Below are 17,435 nucleotides of genomic sequence, written 5' to 3' on the forward strand. Positions count from 1 at the left end.
ATTGCAGCACGCTCGCCTCTGTTGGAAAAGCTCGTCATATTTCGTAACTTTCGCAAATCCAGACGGCGTACATTAGGCAACTCAACTAGGTCATCAGCAACTTCTACTTTTCCCATGTCATTTGAGGTAATGGCTTGCATCGAGTTACATTCGCACACTTGAATCTCTTCCAAATGTACAAGTCTTTGCATCTCTGATAGCAACCACAGATTTTTCAATTGGTGGCACTTTTCGATATGCAGGGCTTTCAATTTGCTGAAGCACTCTGGTGCCATAGTGCCATTGCATATCTTCTCTAGATGAATAAGATTTTTGAGGAATAAAGACTCTAAAATTGTGAAAGGGGGGTGATGGAGGCTGATGGATGAATTGATAATGCACTTAATTGATGGGCTATTGTCAATGTCAAGATTCTTCAGCTCTCGAAATCCTAGGGTGAACATATCTTGAACGTTCTTGAACTCTCTCAATCCATCCACATGCAAGTATTGAGTCTTCTGCAAAGTTTTTTGAACCCATTCTATTGAAAAAATATTATCGCACCCTTCCAATCTAAGCTTCATGGTTCTCAAACCTTCAAATTCCCTTCCATCAAGATTTCCTATGCTGATCCAAAATCTGATTAGGTTCCCAAATGGCTGGTCATAATCCTCCACGATTTTTTTATTTGAACAAGACCCTCCTCCTCCAATTTTTTCTTTACACTATAACAAGCCTTCAAAAAAATTTCTTTTTGAAAATAATTAAACTCCGAGATTTTTTGTTTTCTAATAGAATAATCCTGGTAATCCTTCAAGAGTTTTTCTATCTGAACAGAAATGTCCTCCTCCTTTTTTTCATTTCTTTATCAGAAGCCTCCGAGATTTTTTCTTTTTGAGCAGAATCAACCTCCGAGATTTTTTGTTTTCTAATAAAATCATCCCGGTTATCCTTCAAGATTTTTGCTGTTTGCACTTCCTCCAATTTTTTCATTTCTTGTTTTCTAATAAAATCATCCCGGTTATCCTTCAAGATTTTTGCTGTTTGCACTTCCTCCTCCAATTTTTTCATTTCCTCCTCCAATTTTTTCATTTCTTTATCAAAAGCCTCCGAGATTTTTTCTTTTTGAGCAGGAATAACCTCCGAGATTTTATTTTTTTTTAATAGAATCATTCTTCACGATTATCGTTGCATCAAGGACTGATATTTCCAAAGTGGTTAGCTTTGTCAAGCTCCTCAACTCGGCAGGCCCAGCATTACAAGATTTCGACGGGATTTCATCCGGGCCAACCCATCTATCAAAGCTTCCCTTCATATATAACTCTTCCAAGTTTACTAAGCCATTTAAGACATCAGGCTCAATTATATGAAGCTTTTTGCAGTCACTTAGATTCAACAGTCTCAATTTCTTAAGTTCCCCCATTTCTTTAGGCAGCCTAGAAATTGAAGACCCCGCAAAGCTAAGAAATTGCAATGCTTTGAGCTTGCCAAGAATTGCCACATCCTCCACAAGGCAATTGTCTAAGAATAATGACAGGAGGTTTTTGAGGTTTTCGATGGAGGAAGGTAAAGTAGTGATATGCATGGAGCGAAGATATAGGACTTGGAGATCTTTCATGTATGTGAAATCTAGTCTACAACAATCTCTCTCATCATGTCGGTGTGCAGGCCTCCCGAGCCCGTCTTCTAATTGAGACAGCATGAGTATCTTCAAATCGGTAAATCGACACGACATTACTTCAGCAAGCCTACCATCGACAACATCAACTAGGTAGATTGCCCAACATTCCACAAGCTTTTCCGTCGACCATGAGTGATAATTGATGTTCATCACTAAGGAATTCTCACCTCTTAATGGAGTTGAGACAACCACCTCGCTGTAAAGATCATGTATGGTCACATTTTCCTTGTCATCGCCACCATCTAGCAACAAACAAACGGAACGGAGGCTATCAAGTGAAGTTTTCAATTTTTCCCTTGAACCTTCTATCCTTTTAAAGGATCCCTCAAACAAGCCCAAGCCCATGCCTAGTACCAGCAGAGTATCGACTTGAATGGTCCCACCGATAAGACCGCACAATATAAACAAGGACTTCGCATCCTCGCTCTTCAAATTGTCGTAACAAAACTTCACTATTGCATCTATATTTGACTCACCTATTTTTCTCAACACGTTTCTCCATACGAATATATTGCTATATTTCAAAGTGCTTGCAACCGAGGTAATCAAAAGAGGCAAACCTGCAAGTTTCTTGACCACCTTAGCCGCCGTTGATTTCAATTTCTCGTTTTTGAGCCTGTCGCGGACTATCTTTTCAAATAGCCTGAAAGCCTCATCATCGTGTAAATCTTCAAGATGAATTGTTCGATCGGCATGCTTATCTTTTGCCAGCACATTTTCAAATCTCGATGTTAGCAGCAACTTGCATCCCCTGCTCTCGTTTCCCGAAGGAATTCCGACCTTCTCCAAATCAAGTGGCGCCCCCAGATCTTCCAATATTATGAGAACCTTCTTCGTCGAATCACTCTGTATTTCTCCAAACAGGCGGCCTCTTCTTCGCTCTTCGCTTAGCTCGTCCTTCAGATTTAGACTGAAGGCATAAGCGATACCGTCTTGGATGTTCTTCAGAGTCTGCGATAATCTCACTTTGGCGTCTTGGATGTTCTTCAGAGTCTGCGATACTTTCACTTTGGCGATCACGTCGAACAATCTCTTCTCGCTCCTGAGTTTCTTCTCGACTTCCTCCAAAAGGTTAGTCTTCCCCACACCATCTTGCCCGTATATTACAATCACTTTTAGCTTCTCATCATCCAGATCATTCATTATTTTTTCTAGGATGGAAGCTCGTGACTCGATGGCAGTGTCACCCCAATGATCGGCTGAGGAATTCACATCGAGAGCGCCGACAACATGCCTTGATGGAGCATGCCTGCAATAGACCATCTCCAATTGACCCTGACGAATGGACGCCTGGATGTCCCGAACTGTCCTTGTCACTTCCCTGCCGAGACGATAACGCTCCTTCAGGTTGGGAAGCCACCCGAAGAAGAAAGTCTTCTTGGCTCTTTCATCGTGTTTCAGCGCGTTTTGCGCCATGTCAACAACGTTTTTCACCTCTATCACCCATTTCTCGGGGTGGGCTTTGATCAACTTCATTTCCTGTTGAGCTTCATCGATGGAAAGCTGCACCCTTTGCCTAGCGTTTTCCAGCTTCTCAAGTTCTTCCTTAAGTTGGCCAGTGTAGCTGCCGGAGAACATCACATAGCTGGAGTGACGACGGAGAGCCACCAGGTACTCTGCCACTTTGGAAGCTACAGACAGAACAATGTCTGTCATTTTCCTCCCCTCTGGCACCCTTTTGGTTTTCTTTCCTTCTTCTTTATGGAGCAATGAAAGTTAAGAATTAATATATGCTGAGGCAGGCGGTACTGATGGAACCTAGAAACAAAATGACTGAAGAGGAAAGGTTCAATATGATGAACACATTGAACAGCTGCAGGACAAACCCAGCAAACCCAGAGAGAGAGAGAGAGAGAGAGAGAGAGTGGCTTGAAGAAGACAGTGAACGACACAGATGACTGCAAGATAAGAAATGTGATAGATGTCTGAATGAGATGGGCTGAAGCTCCGAAAATATAACGAAGGTGTCCGTCAAGAAAAGTCGTGAAGACCATCTCATTTTCCCTTGGCCAAGAAAAGAATAATTTGAAGAAGAATCCCCCATGCTGGAGGAGAAGAATTTCTCTATCACGGAAGACAAGTATCTGAACTGTAAGAAGAGAAAGAACCCTCATAATTAAGGGAAAAACAAAATGAAAGAATCCTCAACCATCTCATCATTTCTTCACTTTGGAAACTTTAAATAAAGTGAAAAAGAATCTTCCTAACAGGAAAAGGAAAATATGAAAGAATCATCTTTCACTAAAGAAATCTCTGCCATCTATCTCTTTCACTCTCTTTTTTGCTTTATATTGCTCTTTGTTTAAACATCCACCGCGATTTCTGGGACTTCGCGCCATACAGGCAAGGTTGGATTTGCAGTTAAAATGATTCCGGGTCATAAATTAGGACATTTGAAATTGGTCGATGTTCGATCGACACATACCCAATTATATTCAACTGGATCGTCCCATTTTTTCGCCCCTTTTCTCCCATCCATCAAGAAATAACTCCGGCCAATCGGTAATTTATTTGTAAAATAAACTAAGAAGTGCCTTATTCCATGTCGAAAAGATATGAGTTCGTACATGGATGAGATTTGGCACTAATCAATAATCACTATATTGAAAATTTCAGATTTATTATTATAAAAATTAACCATAGTGTTCACTTGAAAAAGTGTGACTTTTCATAAATGAGTTGCAGTTATTTTTTATTTTTTATTTATTTAATTCCGAATTTTTCATATGCTTTTTCATCGTAACATTTGAGAACGTGCTTATTCATTTTGCAACCTTTTTCCGAAGGGTTGCCTCTACTCAAAAGATAGATAAATATGTCAGTTTTTGAGATCAATTAAGTCTTTTCGAACTTTCTTCCAAAAGCTTGAAAGCCTGTTGCGGACTATCTTTTCCACCTCCATCATCGCCAACCTTAATCTTTACATAATTGTTGTTGAATAGGTGGATGAAATTCCGGAGTCACAACTCTTCCCTCCTAGAAAATTTCGTTCTCGAAATTTAGGACTTACCTAATTCTCTCTAGAGTTGAGGGTATCAACTTCTCATGCTGTCCTCAGTTTCCCATGTTGCCTTTTCCAAATCATGATATCACCACAAGACCTTAACTAATGGTATAGTCTTGTTCCTCAAGACTTGTTCCACCCAATCTAGGATTTGTATAGGCTCTTTCATGTATTTCACCTTCTCATCTTTCTCAAGTACTTCAAAGTCTAATACATGTGCGGGATTCGGTTCGTATTTCCTTAACATAGACACGTGGAAAACATTGTGTATATTGGATAGTTTTGATGGTATAGCTAATCAATATGCCAACCTTCCAATTCTTTCGATAATCTCGAAAGGTACTATGAACCGCGGACTCAATTTTCCTTTCTTCCCGAACCTTGACATGTTCTTCATAGGCGATACTTTTAAAAATACATGGTCACCTCTATTGATTTCTAATGGCCTACAACATTTATCCACATAACTCTTCTATCGACTTTGTTAAACTCGGAGCCGGTTCCAAATTATCTTTACTACATCCAATGTTATTTGAACCAATTCTTGACCCGTTAATTTTCGTTCCCCTACTTCACCCTACTAGACGGAGCTTCTGTAGCCCCTACCGTATAATGCTTCGAACGAGGCCATGCAGATGCTTTGTTGGGAGCTATTATTATATGTGAATTCTACTGGTGTAACCTCTCATCCCAGTTGCGAGTCGATGACCCAGGCTCGCAACATATCCTCCAATGTCTGTATAGTCCTTTCCGACTGCCCATCCGTTTGTGGATAAAAAGTCGTACTATACTGGAGATTGGTCCCTAAAGCAACTCGGAGGCTCCACCAAAAGTTCAATGTTCGTAGGTCTCGATCCGATGTTATAGTTACAGGGACTCCATGTAGCCGTACTATTCATTTAACGTACAACATGGCATATTTCTCCAGTGAGTAGTCTACCCATACTGCCAGAAAATGAGCCAACTTAGTCAAGCGATCTACTATCACCCAGATCAAATCATGTTCACTTGAAGTCCTTGTATAAAGTCCATCATCACATGTTCCTATTTCCATTTCGATATCTCCAAAGGTTTCAATATTCATGATGGCTTATGATGCTCGACTTTCACTTGTTGGCACGTCAAACATGTTGAGACATGTCTAGTGATGTCCGTCTTCATTCCATTCCACCAATAGTGTTGGCAAAGATTTCTATACATCTTTGTACTTCCTAGTTTGATATTATAGCTACTCCGATGTGCTTCCAATAAGATATCTCTCTTTATTTCATCATTGTTTGACACGCAAAGGCATCCACGAAACTTCACAATTCCATCATCTAAATCTTGAAAATTCGGCCTCTTTCCTTTTAAGGCCTCATCTCGGATTTTCGAAATTTTAGGGTCCAATTGCTACGAGTTCTCAATTTGTTGTATATCTTTAGGCTCAACTCTAAGTGTGGCTATTACACTTGTAGAGTCACCCATCTGGACTTTGAACTCAAAACTAGTAAGTTCCATTCCTTGACCATCATACTTACAATCGTCATTGCCAATTTCTGTCTGAGAGCATCCGCAACCTTGTTTGCTTTCCCAAAATTATATAGGATCTCGCAGTCATAGTCCTTCAATAATTCAATCCACCATCTTCGCCTCTTGTTCAATTACTTCTAGGAGAACAAATATTTTAAGCTCTTGTGGTCCATGTAGATTTCGAACTTTTCTCCATATAGATAACGTCTCCATCTATTCAAAGAAAAGATAATTGCATTGAGTTCTAGGCCGTGGGTGAGACAATTCATTTCATATGGTTTTAATTGTCTTGATGCATACACAACAACTTTTCCGTGTTACATTAATACGCAATCCAGCCCTTTGTGGGATACATCACTATAGACTATAAAACCTCCAAATCTTGAAGGTATCGTTAGGATTGGCACCGTGGTCAATTTCCTCTTAAGTTCTTGAAAGCTCTATTCACACTCTTGTGACCATTTGAACCTTGAGTATTTATAGGTTAGCTGAGTCAATGGTCCTACAATTCGTTAGAATCCTTCTACAAGCCTTTGATAGTACTCAGTTAGACCCAAGAAACTCTGAACTTTTGTTACTATCGAGGGTCTAGGACAATTTATCACTGCCTCAACTTTGACTAGGTCCACCGATATTCCTTTACTTGTCACTATGTGACCTGGGAATATTACCCTATCCAACCAAAATTCACACTTGCTAAACTTGGCATATAGTTTGTGTTTCCTAACCGTCTGTAACACAAGTCTCAAGTGCTCCTTGTGATCCTCTTGTCCTTTTTGAGTATATCGGGATGTCGTCCATAAAAGCTATCACGAATTGGTCCAAGAACAATTTGAGCACCCTATTCATTAAATCCATAAAGGCTACTGGCGCATTAGTCAATCCAATGTGCATAACTAAGAACTCGTAATGTCTATACCAAGTTTGAAAGGTCATCTTAGGTGCATCCTCTTTTCTAATCCTTAGTTGATGGTTTCTTGATCTCAAATCAATCTTAGAAAACATCAACACTTCCTATAGTTGATCGAATAGATCATCGATCCTTGGCAACAAGTACTTATTCTTAATTGTCACTTGATTTGGTTGCCTGTAATCAATGCATAGTGTAATGATCCATCTTTCTTCCTTATGAATAGCACCGATGCACCTCAAGGTGAAGGATTAGGTCTAATGAAGCCCTTATTACCTAACTCCTACAGTTGCACCTTTAATTCCTTTAGTTCCACTAATGTCATTTGATATGAGGCTTTCGATATCGGTTTCATACCAAGAGCCAGTTCAATAATGAATTCAAACTCTTGTTTAGGGGTAGTCCTAGCAATTGCTCAGGGAATATGTCGGAAAATTCCCAAACTACAGGAATTTTCTCAAGCCTTACTTCTCTTTTGGCTTAAGTGTGTAGATATGCTAGATAATTCTTACAACCATTCTCAAGAAGTCTATGAGCCTCAAATGTGGTAATGAGCAATATAGAAGGGGTCGTCTTATCTCTATAGAATTTGAAGCTAGGATGGTTTGGTGGGTTAAATTGGATTATTTTCCTATAGCAATCCATATTGGCTTGGTACTTGTGAAGCCAATCCATCCCTAGAATAACATCAAAGTCATACATTGTTAGTGCCATCAAGTCTGATGGCAGACTTTGTCCCCCTACAACTATCTGACCATCCTTACACACCAAAGTAAATAAAACCACATCTCTCTGAGGCGTGGAAATATTAAGTGGCATTTCTAACAACCCAGGTTTCATTCCACTCAATTGCACAAATTGTACGGACACAAATGAATGTGTGGCTCCCGTATCGAATAAAGCGTAAGTATTTTGGTCAAACAATTGGACAATACCTGTAAGGACCATCTTAGAGGTTTCAGCATCATCCTTTGTAATCGCATGAAATCTCCCCTGAATTGATGGCTTCTAGCTATTTCCTTGATGCACCGATCTGCTTATTGATTAGAGCAGCGATTGTTATTGGGTCTGCTTCTGAGGACATTCCTTAACTAAATGCCTTGGTTGTCTGCAACCATAGCAAGTCCTCACCACATGATATGGTACATTCCCATGCTATCAACCATACTTATGACAGTCATTAATCTGATAGTACAGCCGTCTTGTTGCTCTATTATTCTTTCCAAGACCTCTTGCCTTGTTTCTCTTATTTAGTGCAAATGGTTGTCTCTCAATCTGATGAAGTCTCTTATCTTGATGGTAGCTATTCTGGTTCATTTGGTGATTTGGTCTTGCTTGATACACTATCCCCATCCTCTAGGTCGTTAGCTCTTGTTCCACCAATTAAGCACACTTATACACCTCCCGATAGTCCCTTAGGCACAAAGGTACCAACTTTTCTATAATATCAGCCCTTAGACCATTTAGGAATCTTTTGGCTATGTCATCCCTGTTCTCAACTAACTTGGGGGGTGAATTTGGAGAGTTCTGCCAATTTTGCTTCGTAACAATCCACAATTAGATTATTCTGATTTAACTGCATTAATTCCATTATCTTCTTGTCTTAGGCACAATCAGAGAAATATTTTTATGAAGAATGACTCGACTAAGTCAACCCAAGTCACTTACGTACCTTTCGTGATAACCAATGTCCAGCATTCCCTTGAAATTGGTACTCCACTAATGACACCTTTTCAACGTCCGTACAATTCATCAAAGTATTTTCTCCATTTCCTCTATCCATATCTCTGCCTCCGAGGGATCTCCTAGCCTAGCAAACTTTGGTGGATTCAATTTAAGGAATTATTCAATCAATCCTTGTATTTGGCGTTCGCCACCCACCACCTGCTGTAGGGCTTGTCTTTCCATCAAGGCTCCCATATTGGCAAGCACCTACAGAATTTCTTCCATTTGAGCATCCATCCTTGAGGGAGATCCATCCGTGGCTGTCCTCCTCCCACTTCCTCACATCCTCGTAGCATCAGACTTTTGCACATCGGTCACTAATTAATAAGTGACTGGATATCCATATGTAGCTAATAAGTACTAAACGTTATCGATACCCTATGAATAACGAAAGTTACTTATTTCTTACAAAATAGCAATAGCAAACATACAATTAACATTTTAGCGCGCGCATTTGTCTTGCCCACTCTAACTATTAACACACCTTATCACTCCAAGGTGAAACCTAGGCTCAGATACCAAACAAAAGCTGTGGTGCCCCAAGCATGCCACCCTACTAACACAATCTTAATAGTCTTTACTAATTCTTACGCACGAAAGCATGTATAACATGAATTATGTAGGACACTTGCTATCAGAACATAACAAGTCAAGGTTGATTTCCTTTTCATTGGCTTTACTTTATTTAATTACATGGGTGATCACCATTAAAAGAACAGTTAGTCCGGACTAGCTGTTAGTCCTTAACAATTAGTCCTTAGCAGGATTTAATTGTCATTCATATGTCTATGTTGTGGTTGATTTTTAGAATTTGTAGACATCATTTACTAGAACATATTGCCATTCGTATATCCTTAACAAAATTTGACTGTCATCCATATATCTATGTTGTAGTGGATTTTCAGGATTTTTAGACATCGTTTACTAGGACAAATTGCCATTGATTTGCCCTGATGCCTTGCTGACTTGTACCATTTCTGATACATTGTTTTGTGTTCTCTGATTTTTATAAATTCGTGTGTAGCTTGGAAACTTCCTTTATGGAAGTTGTTCCTTATTGAGTGATTGGTGTGCCGTAATTTTTTTTAGGACCAATTATTCATGGGTCATACTTCAATTGCTTAAATCTTGTATGTCCTGTTCTGACATGCTCTGTCTTTCCTTTTATGACTTGTCTCTGTTGTAGCATTTTTAGGAAATTATGCATGATCAACTAGCTTAATGTCTTTACAAGTTCCGATCCTCATATTCCAAACGTCATACATAAAAGTTCTTAAAAAAAATAAAGCGTTTCAACACGCTTTTCAAATTCCTCAAATGTTGCAAAATAATCTGGAATTCATATTTTGATTGACCTGAATCCAATTTTCATTCATGTGATGCATTCTTTAAATTTTAGTTTGACATGATTTTATTGAATTCTTAATTCATATTTAAGACAGTTGTGATGCTTGATTAGTTGTGCTCTCAATGCACCCGAGCTCACCTCAACAACTAAACGTGATTCTTGGTTCGTTAAAAATTATGTTCATATCTAACATTTTCCTTAAAAATCTCGATTTGACATAAAATTTATCAAAGTTTGGATCATATTTAGAACATTGGCAATGCTTGATCAATTATGCCATTCGATGCGCCCAAGTTAGCTTTGATGGCTAAATGTGCTCCATAGCATAGACGAAATTATATCCCTTTTATCGAATCTTTTCTAAATAATGCATTTTCTTTGCCACTCGTTCATAAAATCTTTTATGGGCTTCAAATGGGTCATATATTGATTGTTTCACTGGCTATGAAATGCATATGGATGTGTTTGGTGCATGATGACAGAATAAGTGATCTGGTGTAGGCTCACTAATTTGCTTGATTGATTGAGAACCAAGGTCCAATGGCTTGCACACATGCTTATTTTTAAACTATGCATGTGACTTTTATATGTTCGTATAGGTACGGTGCATGTACTTGTGGGATGCTTTGGGTGACACTTAGACCCCAAATTAGGGGCTTGTTAGTATTAATCATCGTTTGTGAATACAAGTGATAGCTAATTACTACAAACCATTAAAATTATTGGGTAAGAGTCTTAGTGTGGCTCATTGCATGAACAATTAGAAGTTGACCCCGAGGCCATTCTTGATTGTTTGATTATTTTTCCTTTGATGTTTGACGTTAAATGACATGCTTGTTGATTGCCATGAATTACCTATTTGATTGCCATGAGTGACTCTGAAATTATTTTTAATTGATACTTTAGTTTAGTCATAGGATAGAATTAGAATAGGTCCATGGAAGTGGTTGCCCCAAAGACAACGAATGATCGATGTCCAATCCAACTCTATCTTTGTAGTATTCATTCCTGATATATATTTCAAGTTGTTTTAGCATTGTATAAACATCTTACAAGTTGCGAGCTCTTCTTTGCTTTGATTTCTTTACTTCTATCTTAGGATTGTATGCTAGATTTACCATTTTCCTTAAACTGTCTTGGGTGTTTACTTACCGCACTGTCCTTTAAATTTCCATTGTTTGCTTTCTTTCCCTTCTTTTAAGTAGAAGTAGAATGGTATGAAACGATCATCCATGCATGATCATCGGTTAACTTCATATTACATGAAAAAGTAAAAAGCCACGCGATAACTCTATTTTAGATATAGTATTTTTACTAATTTAAGCTTGACATTTGCTAAGTTTTGATGAATTTTTGGTGAATTTATTTACTACTCATGTAATTTTATTGAATTTTGTAGGAAACATGACTTTCAAAATTTTAAGGCACTGTGCACATTATTTGCATAACACGCCAAGACCATATGCGTAATTTTCCCATGTGTCTATGCTGGATTTGCAAATCAATGCCTGCACCTTAATTTTTTCCATAATATTTCAATATCTTTAAGTATATCTCAATATCTTTAAGAATATTTCAGTACCTTCCAAAATATTTTATCTTGAAGAAGAAGCCAGCCAAAACCTAATGGGAGGCTGACCTAAAACAGATTGTTGGAGGCCTATTGCATATTTGAGATGGGAGGGAGCCTCGGAGCCGCCAAGGGATTTTAAGTTTTCTTAGTTAGCTTTTATGCTTTTATTTTATTAGTAGAATTTGTGCATGTCAAGGAGAGAATAAGGAGGCAAACCCAAACCTATTTGTGACTCAAATTGGTGAATTTGTTTTAAGTTAGCATTATGTTCTCTTTAATATTTGTTGTTAATTTAGTTTTAGGTATGTTCTAAATTTCTTTTGTTAGAGCTACAATGGATCTTAACCATGCCTCTCAAAGTCAGTCCCGCAAGCAAGTTCGTGTCCTGCCTTGACTGTCGTGGGGCCTAGCAGACCAAACCCTAGGTCAGCTTGTATTGGCACCTAGTTTGACTTGACCAGCTCCGTACCTAGCCCAGGGCCCAAGTCTGGTCGACTTTTGGCTTTGCCTTGGCTTATCCGTGGCTAGTTGCAACCGATCCATGGTTGACCCTTGGTTGTCATACGGTCTCGTGGAACTGGTCCCCATGACCAATCTACGATCAATCAAAATCGACTCATGATCGTCCGCAGTTGATACATGTCCGTGCGGAATCACCCCCGACCAGTACATGCCCCGTGCAGAATCGATCGTTGATCATCCCTAGATTCATGGTGGTGCGTGACCATTCCATGACCAACGCTTATGGTCAAGCAGCTAATCCATGGCCTGGTGCAAAGCACAACGCCCTTGTGCATAGGCACAGGGCCTTGGGGCCTTGGGGCCTTGACTCGTGACTGCGCACAATGCCCTTGCTTATGGGCACATGGCAAGGCACGGTGCCTTCGCACATAAGCTCGGAACAAGGCATAGTGCCCTTGCTCAAAGCCGATCCCCACCATGAACATTCCGACTTAGTAGCCCTATTCTCATGGCTTGAAACTGAGGATGCTACAGCAGTGGAGCGTGAACCGACGCGGTCTACACTCTAAACTTCCGTAATCCTAACATTGGCTTTTCATTAGATTATATATATAAAATAATAATAATAATAAAACGTAACCATTTGTATCGAGAGAATGAACCTATTTATGAAAAGATTTTTGGTGATGAAAACAGAACATCATTCATATACTTTTCGCGAGAGAAGCGTGTAAAACTTTCCGATCCTTCAAATTCATATATAGGTTAACATAGGAAATGCTAGAGACTCTGAAGTCTCCATGCTCAACCGTTCTTCCCCCTGATCAACTGCCTCTATCTTCTTTCAATTGCATACAGTTGGTTCTCTCAATTTCGCAAGTAATTGAACCATGGATAGGGAAAGGGAAACCCATGGGCTTCATAGTCATACATGTTCAACTCCTTTAAATTATGGAGATACAGACACCTGAATTGCCAAAACACCAAAACTTGGTACAGGGGACCCTTAAATGCCAAAAGTTCGAAAATGTACACTTAAGCGCCAAAATCGGAGCAAAATTAATCAATTAAGTGCCAATCTGCGAGAGATTCCGGCTAAAATACCGACATGGCATTTTTCCGACGAAATAAGTGCAAAACAACATTATTTTCATGTTGACATGGTTAGATAAGCTAAAAATGATGTCGTTTTGCAGGTTGGGGTGGCTAGTAATCCGAAAAATGCATCTTTTTGGCTCTTTTTTGTTGACTTAGCTTTCTGGCAAGCTAGGTAGGCAACGTATATTATTAAAAATAAGTCACGTCGGATTTTCGGCATCTTTCACTAGAGTTTGCCCTTAAATATCCCATTTTTCAAAAAAAGTAGTACTTAAGTGTACATTTTGGAATTTTTGTCACTTAAACGTTTTATTGTGCCAAGTTTTGGCACTTGTGTTGTACTTCTACATTAAATTATGTAATCTCACTATTCTACAAAAATTCTCGTTTCATATTCGTCTCAAGTTATTCAATCAAACTAAACGGAAGATCTTTAGCTCAGAGATAGTCTCAACATTTCCATTGGCACTTGGTCCGTTGAGGTAAAAAAAAATTCTTCCTCCAAACCACAATTTAATACTCTTAAAGTGTGCAACTTGTGTGATTTTACCAACGGCCTAGAATTGATAACTTTTTATAGAGATTGACATCATGCCACCTTGAGAAATCGAAGATTGCTCAGCCCCAATGAAGATTGATCTCTCCATATGTCTTTCGGATTGGGAAATCAAGTCATTGTCAAAAGAATACAAGGATTGGATTGAAACCCAACACATAGACCCATCAACAATAGCATTTTCAACTGTATAGAACTGGTAGGAAATTTACATGCTATAGCAGGTTATTATAAATGGTTCCTGAAGGAAATTTACAAGCAAGGTAATTTACGGTCCTTGAATAATTTTTGCATTTACAAACAGCTATAATAAACAAAAGCTAATTAACAATCCATAAAGGTATTTTACAACCCCAAAAATAACTAATGAACTTATTACAATATAACAAGGGATCACGATTAAATTTTGTTTGCAATTTACTAACAATAAGGGAAACTATACTCGCCAAGAGTTAGCACTCCTTCAGTTTGCTTATGTCCACGAAAATAGTGACCCATGCAAAAAGAAGTACTTTCAAGTAAATGACTTCCTATAAGATAAATTACTGCCTTTAGGTTTTCATACTACTTTGAAGATACCTTACTTATTTTATAGGATAATTCCTAGAAAGTAATTTACTAACTCACAAGTGGAGATTACAACCATGAAAAAGAAGTAATAAACTATAGAATGGCGCGTGGTTGCAGAAGACGGAACTAATTTACCACCAAAAAAGAATTACTCAATGCAGTCACTGATTGATTGTCAGTGGAGCATTCCACTGGGTTGCAGTAGGATGGGTTGCAATCCATGGAGCTTTCTACTGAGTGTGCTTGCTGTGCACACATATTAAAATTGTACATTCATATGTTGTTGTCTTTTTCTCCTTCTTTTTTGTAATGCAAATATAGAACTTCAATGAATCCGTGTGTTTAAGCAAACGGATAGGCAAGAGCAGATTTTCCCTCTGCCACAGTTTTTTTTAGCTTCAAGCTGCTCGTAGTCTCTCATGAGTTCTTCAGATCCAGATATCTGCTCCAACAGTGCAATGAGCTCCCTTGGATTTTTGGATGCAATGGATTCAACATCACCGCACAAAAGGAGAAATGTCTTGACCTTTCACCAGAGTCAAAACTGCTATAATCCACCGACAATTCGATTTACAAATATTATAGTTTAAGGTATGGTTTGACCTAGTTCAAAACTTAGATGTGTCGCAGGCAGGAGTATTCTCCCTTTATTTTGGGCTTTTAATAAGTTGCCGTGTTATCTTCCTCATGACATACTTTGCTTCTTTCAGAATGTATTAATCTATTCTGATTTTGCAATAACTTTCTCATTTCAGTGATGTTCGCTGAACCATAGGCAAAACTGTCTAAAACCTGTCTGAGCAATCCTCTAATTTCAAAAACACAACTTAAGCGGCTCATGGACAACAAAAGTATGCATTAAGTGCCATAATTTTTCTTCCAACCATTCATTCGAGTGTTATAACTTTTCTTACCAACCACTTGAGTGACATAACTTGGGTGAATATCTTTTGAAAATTATGAGACACGTTATTTATTAGAAGTCATGGCAATTAAATAAGCATATTTAAAAAATTATGACACTCAAATAATGAATAAAAAACTCATCACATTCAAATTTAACGCCATACGTATTTGTGGTATTGAAGTGATTGAAAAAAAGTTACAATAGTGAAAATGAGCGTTGTAAGAAAGTTATGGCATTCATACTGTCTTTGTTCCTAAATTAAGAAGTTGTTTGTGTTGATAGAATCCGGGGTGACTTCAAATTGGCCTTGTACTCATCCCCTGGAATGACCTTCCTATCAATTCAGTAGTCGCTGCCTCCGATGCTGATGATTGTCAGCGTGAGTTGGAGCTCTGACCGGTTCTCCCTCGATAAAGTAGCCTGGCCGTCCACCCCTTCTGCTCTTCTCCATGCCATCAAAAGCGTAGATAAGGTCCTTCGGCTGAGCTCCGTGGGCTGGCCGACGTGGACTCCGAGGATGAAGCTCATATGGTGTCCATGAGGGAGGACTTGCCGGTGTGGTCATAGAACGAAATACACAATCGAAATGATTTTTGAACTGGGGACGGAGGCTTTGTGTGAATCGTGGGAGAAGTTTTCTTTTTTAGGCTCTATTTATTTCACAAAAAATATTACACTTTTAGGAAATGTTTTCAAGAAAGTTATTTTCAGAGCAATGTCAATATTTTCCGGTGTTTAATTGAAATTTGAAAAGAAACAGAAAAATATTTTTTGGGTCATTTGGAAAGAAAAATTTGATTCGATTTTCCAAAATAACACATGTTATTCGGCCATTAGTGACTTGCATATGAGCAACTGGAAAATTGGGCATGACATGTAGGGTCCTAGGTCTAGCCTTGCTAGACCCCAACCCAAGCACTAGGGACCCAAGCAATGCCACTTGGGTCTCATCATGAGCGTAAGCACCAATCTGGTGTCCACAAAAGCCAAAATTGAGAACCCCATGCCTATGCACCACTTCATGGTGCCTTGGCTTGGGTCCACAGTGATTAGGCCCAAGATCCAATGCAAATGTGCAAATCCCCATCATTTAGGCTAGCATACACAAAGGTTGTGCGTGGGACTCCAGCAACCCAAGTCTCGGCAATCGGTCAATGGACATAGGGCAAGGCACTAGTGACCAAGTCTAGCCTTGATGGGTTTGGGCATGGGCACTGGGGTCTTGGGCTTCAACCTCAATAGACCCAAGCTCGAGCACTAGAGATTTGGGCATTGGCACTAAGGTCTCAAGCTTAGTGACCTAAGCATGGGTACTGAGGTCCTAGGCTTGGCTTCTATGGACCCGAGCACAGGCGCCAAAGACTTAGCACAAGCCCCACCTTCATGGCCCCAAGCCAACCTTTGTGGACACAGGGTCAACCACCGTGGTCCCAAGCCCTACCTCAACGAATTAGGGCGCGAGCATTGGTGACCCGATTATGGGCATCAGCGTCTCGAGGCTAGTCTTGATGGACTCGAGCATGGGCAATAGGGTCTCCGACCTTAGTCTCAATGGACCCAAGCTTAGGTGCAAAGGATTGGGCACCATGGACCCAAGCACTCACACTAGGCCTTTGTGGATCCAACACTAGTGCTGGGGCATTGGATATGAGGGCCCGACCTCAATGGGTCCAGGCCTAAGCATTGGAGACGTAGGCATCAACTTTGGGGTCTTGGGCCTAACTTTAATGTGCTCGAGCATAAGCACTAGGGATCCAGGTGTCAGCAATGGGGATCTAGTCTAGGCGCATGGCCACCGAGATTGCAAGCTTGACTTTATTGGACTTAGGCCCGAGAGCGAGGGATCCACTTCTGTATGATGATGACCTGAGAATAAGCATTAGAGTTCCCATGTCCAATTGCAAAGTTTCTACGGTCCAATCATCGATATCTCTCATATTTTGGAAAATAATTTTTGAAATTTTTAAAAAGAAATTATTTTCCTAAATTTAAGTATAAGTTTTTTGTTGATCAAGAAAATATTTTTCCGTTGACTCATTTTTCTAAGTTATCCAAACCCTAGTAAACGAAGAAAAGGTTTTCCCCAAAAAAAAAAAAAAAAAAAAAAAAA

General features: G+C 39.3%; 1 protein-coding gene across 1 annotated transcript; it reads right to left on the bottom strand.

The window, feature by feature from the left end:
* Positions 1–1,129: 1,129 nt before the first annotated feature.
* LOC108954434 (disease resistance protein RPS2-like) lies at positions 1,130–3,316 on the bottom strand. The gene has a single exon (XM_018860409.2). It carries the CDS (start codon positions 3,314–3,316, stop codon positions 1,130–1,132), a length of 2,187 nt encoding a protein of 728 aa, XP_018715954.2.
* Between the last annotated feature and the right edge of the window lie 14,119 nt (positions 3,317–17,435).

Source organism: Eucalyptus grandis, chromosome 7 (genome assembly GCF_016545825.1).
Source record: "Eucalyptus grandis isolate ANBG69807.140 chromosome 7, ASM1654582v1, whole genome shotgun sequence".
Taxonomy (NCBI): Eukaryota; Viridiplantae; Streptophyta; class Magnoliopsida; order Myrtales; family Myrtaceae; genus Eucalyptus; species Eucalyptus grandis.